The sequence below is a fragment of the Lathyrus oleraceus genome, chromosome 7, assembly GCF_024323335.1.
Source record: "Lathyrus oleraceus cultivar Zhongwan6 chromosome 7, CAAS_Psat_ZW6_1.0, whole genome shotgun sequence".
Taxonomy (NCBI): Eukaryota; Viridiplantae; Streptophyta; class Magnoliopsida; order Fabales; family Fabaceae; genus Lathyrus; species Lathyrus oleraceus.
In genome coordinates this window covers 335179428-335187887 of record NC_066585.1, presented here as the reverse complement: position 1 = coordinate 335187887, position 8460 = coordinate 335179428, and the positions used below count along the sequence as shown (strand labels likewise).

Here is an 8460-nt window from a genome sequence, read left to right as displayed (position 1 = left end):
TCATATCAATAAAAGCATGAACCCTAAATCGTGCAGATCACCCTCGACAACCACCAATGGCAATTCTGCTATAGTCTCATATAACTTTGATAACCCGATTAATCAAGCTGATGAAAATTGTGAGGAAGATGCCGAGCTCCCCAAAGAATTGAAAAGACTTCTTAAGCAAGAGGAAAAGGTCATCCAACCGCATGAAGAGTCAGTGGAAGTGGTTAACCTGGGAATAAACGAGGAAGCAAAAGAAGTCTGAGTCGGCTCAGCTCTGCAAGACGAGGTGAAGATAAAATTGATCAAGCTCTTGAAGGAGTATATAGATGTGTTTGCATGGTCATACCAAGACATGTCCGACCTCGATATTGATATCGTGGTCCACCATATGCCCCTTAAAGAATCATTCCCTCTAGTAAATCAAAAGTTGCGAAGGACCCGTCCCGATATGGCTATGAAAATCAAGGAGGAGGTACAAAAGCAGCTCAACACCGGTTTCCTAGCGATATCAAATTATCCCAAATGGATTGCCAACATTGTGCCCATTCCCAAAAAGGACGAAAAAGTAAGAATATGCATAGATTATAGATATCTGAGTAGAGTGAGTCCCAAAGATTACTTTCCACTATCTCACATTAACGTGTTAGTGGACAACACTGTTGAGTTCTTTGTTTTCTCTTTTACGGATGGTTTCTTCAATTACAACCAGATCTGAATGACTCAAGAAGACATGGAGAAAACAAATTTCATAACCCCATGGGGCAGTTTGTCAATCTAGAAATGTTGTTTGAGAGACTAAGGAAGTTTAAATTGAGGCTTAATCTTAACAAATGCACGTTTGGGGTAAGATCCTGCGAATTGCTAGGTTTTATTGCCAGCCAACGTAGCATTGAAGTAGATCCTGAAAAAGTGAAAGCCATACAAGATGTTCCTCCACCCAAAACTGAAAAGGAAGTCTGAGGATTCCTAGGTAGATTGAACTACATTGTTAGAGTCATATCTCACATTACGACCACTTGTGAGTCGATCTTCAAACTTCTCCGAAAGGATCAAGTCGTCATTTGGAATGATGATCTCCAAAGAGCTTTTGAAAAGATGACGGAGTATTTGCAAGAACCTCCTATTTTAATGTACCTGACAAACCATTAATCATGTACCTCATTGTCCTCGAAGGATCCATGGGATGCGTCCCTAGGCAACATGATGAAACTGGTGGAAAGGAGCAAGCTATATACTTCTTAAGCAATAAGTTCACCGATTGCGAAAGTAGGTATTCGATGCTTGAAAAGACTTATTGCGCATTAGCCTAGTCGGCCAAACGCTTAAGGTAGTACATACTCACTCGTACAACGCTATTAATCTCAAAGATGAACCTTTCCAAATACATCTTTGAGAAGCATGCTCTAACCGGTAGAGTTGCCCGATGAAAAATGGCGTTAACCGAGTACGACATCCAACATGTCACTCAAAAGACCATTAAAGGGAGTGTACTGTCTGACTATCTTGCACATCAGCCCTTAGAAGACTGTCAGTCTATGCATTTTGAATTTCCCCATGAAGATATCATGTTCATTAGGGATTGCAACATCCTTGGCCTTGAGGAAGGACCCGACCCTGGGTCCCGTTGGAGTTTGGTTTTTGATGAAGCTTCTAACGCTCACGACAATGGCATTGGGGCAATAATCACCTCCCTAAGTGGTTTTCACCTCCCCTTCACCGCAAGGTTGTATTTTGAATGTACAAACAATATAGCAGAGTACAAGGCTTGTATCTTCGGTATTGAGGCTGCTATTGATCTTAGGATCAAAATCCTTAAAGTTTACGGAGATTCAGCCTTAGTAATTAGCCAAGTAAAAGGAGATTGGGATACAAGAGATTATAAGCTCATCCCTTACAAGGAGCATGTCTTGAAACTAGTCCTCTACTTTGATGAGATCATATTCCATCACATCCCTCAAGAGGAGAATCAGCTGGCTGGAGCCTCGGAAACATTGGCATCGATGTTAAAGGTCAAGTGGAAGAATGAAGCACCATCCTTTCACCTCAATTACTTGGACGAGCCTGCCTACTATTCGGCAGCTGAAGACGAAGCTGACGGTTAGCCTTTGTATTATGACATCATGAGATTCCTAAAATGCCAAGAGTATCCAAAGGACGCATCCATTATCGACAAGAAGTACCTTCAGAAATTGTCTTCCAAGTTCTTCTTAAGTGGAGGGGTACTATACAAAAGAAATTATGATTCGGTTTTGCTAAGATGTATGAACAAGCAAGAAGCAAACCAAATCATAATAGAAATCAATGAAGGCTCCTTTGGGACACATGCCAGCAGACACACTATGGTGAACAAAATCTTGAGGGCCAACTATTATTGGATGACTATAGAGGTTGACTGTCACTGCCACGTCCAAACATGCCAGAAGTTCCAAATATATGCCGACAAGATTCATGTACCTCCGAGGTCGCTCAATGTCTTGACATCACCTTGGCCTTTTGCCATGTGGGGCATTGATGTAATCAGACGAATAGAGCCAACTTCCTTGAATGGACACCGATTCATCCTTGTGGCCATTGACTATTTCACAAAATGGGTGGAAGCAGTCTCATATGCCAACGTTACTAGATAAGTGATGGCTCGGTTCATAAGAAAAGAGATCATCTGCCACTATGGGCTCCCCAACAAGATCATAACTAATAATGGATTTAACCTTAATAACAAGATGGTGAAGGAGCTATGCTGAAGCTTCAAAATCGACCACCATAACTCATTGTCTTATAGGCCTAAGATGAATGGTGTTGTCCAAATAGATAACAAGAACATTAAGAAGATCGTGCAAAAGATGGTGGAAACCTACAAAGATTGCAACGAAATGCTCTCGTTCGCATACATGGCTATCGTACCTCAGTACATACTTCCACTAGGGAAACACCCTTTTCTCTCGTATATGGCATGGATGCAGTCTTGCCAGTTGAAGTAGAGATTTCTTCCTTAAGGATTTTGACCAACGTCAAGCTCGATGAAGCTGAATGGGTCCAAGCCCGATTTGACTAGATGAACCTCATTAATGAGAAGCGTTTGGCAGCCCTCTTGCACGACCAGCTTTATCAAAAGTGCATAAAGAGGGCACATGATAAGAAGGTCTTCCCCCGCAGCCTCAAAGTTGGAGATCTTGTATTAAAGAAGATTCTGCCCACACACACCGATCCAAGGGGAAAATGGATGCCGAATTACGAAAGCCCATACGTTGTAAGAAAGGTCTTCTCTGGAGGAGCTTTCATCCTTGCAACTATGGATGGTGAAGATCTTCCATCCCCTATGATTGCGGATGCAGTAAAAAAATACTACGCTTGAAAAAAGAAGAAGAAAGCCCGATAAGTTAAAAACTCGAAAGGGAGACTTATGCAAAAATGGGTTTCCCGGTAGACTAAAAACCCGAAAGGACGGTCTAGGAAAAAATTAGGTATTTAGTAAAAGAGAGAGGTTGCATCCCATAAAGAATCCTTCTTCAAATATCAGCAAGTCAATCCAGTGGCTTCCCCAGCAAACCAGTCTCATCACACTCCTTCTAAAAGCAAGATCAAAGGACGACCAAAGGCATAAAGACTATAGCAGAGTTAGAATTTGGAGGAAACCCGAGATGTTTCATTACCATTATATCTTTTCAATTACTTTTCACAATCACCTCTTTTAGGAATTGCTTCTTTGTACAAAATCACCCATTTTGGGACCATTTATAAATAAAAATCAGTTCCCTCATACGTGCTTAATACTTTTACTTTTCCTGCTTTGTCTGCAAAATATGACTTTTTCTAATTTCTCAAGTATCGAAAAGTTAGTACACTTTCCCCAATCACCCTTTTAAGCCCAATCATCATTGGCACCCCTTAGATATATTGTGCAGAAAGTCCAATCGTGCTTGGCATAACTTGCAATACCAACATCTGCATATTTCCCCTACAACAATCCAAACATGCATTAACATTTTGCATACATAATATCACATCATAAGTATCTTATAAAAGACTTATACTTAACTAGTTCACTGAAATTCGAAATTTCCTAACCGTTGTTAGGAATTTTCCCCCAGTAGAGTCAATTTTCAATGTCTCCCCAAGCAGAGTCAGGTATTTCTAGCCATTGCTAGGAATCGTCACTGAGCTATCATTTTCTCTCTCAATTGGTTTCCACAGAAGAGTGAAGTATTCTTAGCCACTGCTAAAATAATCGTCATTACATCAATTAAAAAAAAATTAAAGTCAATACAAAAGCTTATCAAAGCATTAAGTCTATTAAACAATTTTTAAAACATTTTTAAAATGAAGAAAATAAGTTTTCAAAGATCAAAAACCTAAAACCCCTTCAAAATATCAAAGAAATGGCCAAAGTATTTATCATAGGTCAAGTAAGGTCAAATGACCATTGACTAAGTTTTTTGACATTTTTCAAAAGTCAAAAGTAATTAAAAACTTATTAAAATAAGTTAAAAATACAAAATTCACCAAAAATATCAAACTTAATCCAAAAATTAATTTTAAATCATAAATGGGAAGAAGAAAATATTTGTGAATTTTTGGTGTTGGTCCCATAATTTTTGGATCAAAAATGAATTTATGGTGAATTTTAAAAGAAAAATCTATTTAAAAAATCAATTTAGAAAAATAAAATAAAATGAAAAAACAAAAGCCATCAGATCTCCCTCATTAATTGAGGTGGCAGATCTGATGATCTAAAACGCACGCTCCACATGTACTCTCAGTCAACGCACCACACGCAGGGTAATCACAAACAAAGGCTCAAATTAGAAGATGGAAGAGAGATCCAATGGTGAGGGAAATGCCACGCCACCACCGAAGCCCTAGCTCCGGTCTTCTTCTCCGGTGAGGGTCACCGGACTGTCCAGACCAAACGTGCCTAAAAATTTATGGATCTAACATTATTTTAAATGAAAAATTACAAGGATCACGAATATGACCTCCATTTGTTCCATCTCTCACTCAATAATTAGAAAAGTGAAGATCAAACTTGAGGTGTCCAACCCGAGTTGCTTCGAATCAAGTCTAAAACAACTAAGTCATGTTGCCTACATTGGTAGGACTTCAGCCAACACAAAATTCAGTCCAGATCTAGAGTACGGAGGGAGAATCAAAGAGATGAAGTTTTGAAAAATTCACCTTCTATGAGTTGCTTATGAGCTTGGTTCTTGATGCAATTCTTCGTGCTTTCTCTTCCTCTTGCTTGCAGAAACTTAATGGAGTGGAAAAGGGGATGAATCTTTGAAGTTTTTGTTTACAAACTTGAGTTGAACAAAAACTCAATTTCTCAAGAAATCTTCAAATAACTCTATGGTGTGAGGTTATGGCAATGGCTAGGAAATCTTGGGAAGTGTTCTCCTTTATTCTGAGCAAATGTTGTTTGATTATAGGCCAAGGAAATGATATGTTCACCTTCCCAAATTTGAATGAAAATGAGCAATTCTTGGTGCATAGGTGCATGAGTGATGGTATAGGCCCAATTAATGATTGGAATCCACTTTAAATCGTGCCAATATCTTTTTGAAATCATGACACAAGGCAATGCAAAGTTGTGCGTTGTTTGGAGTTCAAAACATGCCAAAACAAGCCATGGAAAGACCTCTTGCGCAAGTACCTTATTTCTAATCCAAATCATGTGATCCTGGATATTTTGGAAATATCTCATAATAAGTAACAACTTTGATTTTGTGATTTTTTCAATTTGAAGCTCGGAAAATGAAGAAATATGGCCTTGAAGATGGAGGTATCAAACATACTTAGAATTTTTTCTAAGATATAAGCCAAATGACCTCTCTTTCCACCTTGAGTAATTTTTTATGTGAGCTTCAAATTAACTTGGATCCTTATACAAATTTGTAGATTCTTCAATTATCTTCCATGTGACCATAAATTTGGCACCATTTGGAGTTTGGATTATGGAGTTATGGACTTAAGAAGTTGAGGAAATTTGCTTGTTCAATGACGAGGACCAAACTGGACCTATAATGTTTCCTTATGGTACATGACTTTGAAAGTATAATTTTATCTTTATAAACGAAGAAAAGTTGAATAACACATCTTGAAATTAATCCTGAAACTTGGATCATCTTCATATCATAAAAAATGAGGAAGTTATGGCTCTTGGAAGTTGATCTTCTATCTAGGGCACATACAAAATGACCTATAATTTGTCACCATAAAAAATGACTTTCCATGAAAAATTATATCTTGATGCCAACATGAAAGATGTTTGTAATGTCATAGAGAGTAACGTTTCTCTTCCAATCATTTTCATATGACAAAAATTGTAGGAGATAGGGTCTAGGAAACCCTAGATTTGACCAATTGACTTTTCTGGTAAACTTCCTTGAATCAACTTGCATACTTGAAGTTCCTTTGCTCTTAGGGAATCATGGAGGATCATATATGCTTATGATGATGTAAAATGAAGTATTCCTTGATATCTTTGACCAACTGTTGAAGAAACTTGCTGAGCAAGGCACACAAGATACTTAGATGAATTAGGGATTCCTTGACAAATAAACTTCAAACTCTTGATCAAAATGACAAATAAAGAACATGGGGATCCATATATGATGTCTAGAACCAATATGGATAATTTCTTTCTTGATATATTGCATTGAGGGTCTCAAACCCTAATTGTGGGCTTGGTGGGGCACATATGGACACACACACTACCTACAAAAGAAATAAAGTTATACTAGACATATTTTTGTATTTTGGTTAGTAGACAACGAAAATAAAGTATGATACAATTATATATGCTTAGTGATCTCTCTCAATGAACCCAATGAGTGATAGGTGAGGAGAATACCAAGGTGTGATCCCAATGCAAATGCAAAGCTATGAGATGGCATGAGATATCTTAGGGGTCAAAATTGGGGTCTTATAGCTACCCACATTTAAGGTAATTCTATCCGAAGATGTGAAGGTTAAAATCTTCGTATCAACGCGGTAGAATGGACTTAAATATTAACAACAAGAAACAAGTTTTGGTCCCTAAAAGACCTCATGATGTATATGATATGAAAGCAAAATATAATCTTCGTGGTGGATATATTGCAACAAAAGGAAAAGAATCCGGAAGAAACTAAAAGTCCAAAAGAGCACAATGCATTCTATAAGGAAAACTCACAGAGGGGACAAAGATTCTGGGGATAATAAGTTATGCGTAGGTCAGGCTATGACTTAAAAACTGCTAGAGAAACGGGCGGATTTCCATGAAAATAAATCAATGGAAAGATTCGAACTAGAGAATAATCTACATGTATCGGGATACCACCAACACATCAGGAAACTATTCACTAGGGATAAGCATGAATTGGATTATCGACTACCTTTTACTAAGGTAAACTAAGGATAAACAACCCAAATTAACAAAGTGTCCACAAAGGGACAACAAGAAGAATTATCCACTACCATGCTTAATTGGTAAATAAAGGATATTCAAACAAAAGAATTATCCACTACCATGCTTAACTGGTAAATGAAGGATATTCAAACAAAAGAAATATCCACCACCATGCTTAATTGGTAAATTAAGGATATTCAAACAAAAGAAATATACACTACCATGCATAACTGGTAAATGAAGGATATTCAATCAGCAAAAGTGAATTGGAACAATGCCAAAACACTTAAAACATCTGCTAGGGAAAGGTGGAAGTTCAATTTCATAAGGAGATACGAATTCAGACTCAACTGTGGAAGTCAAACTTCAACACAAGAGTAAAAGAGATATATTATCTACTACCTGTTACTGGGTGTAGTGGTACATTCATGACCACTGAGCTATTGGTTAGCTCAACGTCAATAAAACCAGAGTCGCCACCGTGCTTTTATTATTTTCAAAGGAAAAGGGAAATGTACGAACAAAACCCAAATATAAGAAGTTTTCAACTCAAAACTAATAAAATATCAGAGATTACAGGTAAGGGGGTTGGTTACACAGAGGGAAAGTATTAGCACCCAAAGTGTCATAGGGAGCCCTTTTTGTGTGCAAGTGTTTTAGTTGAAAAATATGCTTGCTAGAAAAATGAATGAGGGGATGAGAAAAGAATTCATTATTATATTTTGCGTTTGAAAAGACCTTCGGTCTTATGCCTACGTACCAACATAAAAATGAGGGATCAAAACCTCGTAGTTCGTGGTAAAAATTTCAAAGATGTTGGATTGATTTTAAGAAAAGCTTAAAGATCTTTTGTTATCAATGGGAGAATACTCAACTAAACATCCACCAAAAATGAGGACTTTACAACATTTAAGAGGGAGTGTTCCAACTTAGATTCAATCAACAAGTGTGCCACTACCCCCTAATAAATGGAAAGACTTACAATCAGTATATCATGGAATGGGAGAATTATATCTCAACCAAAGATAACTTAAATCTAAATGCTCTCTTTTGAAAAGTTTAAAAGAAAAGGCACAAAGTGGCCAAAA

The 8460-nt window shown here is 37.5% G+C and overlaps 1 protein-coding gene across 1 annotated transcript; it reads left to right on the top strand.

The window, feature by feature from the left end:
- The first annotated feature begins 1418 nt into the window (after positions 1-1418).
- On the top strand, positions 1419-2090 carry LOC127103677 (uncharacterized). The gene has a single exon (XM_051040919.1). It carries the CDS (start codon positions 1419-1421, stop codon positions 2088-2090), a length of 672 nt encoding a protein of 223 aa, XP_050896876.1.
- Positions 2091-8460: the final 6370 nt, after the last annotated feature.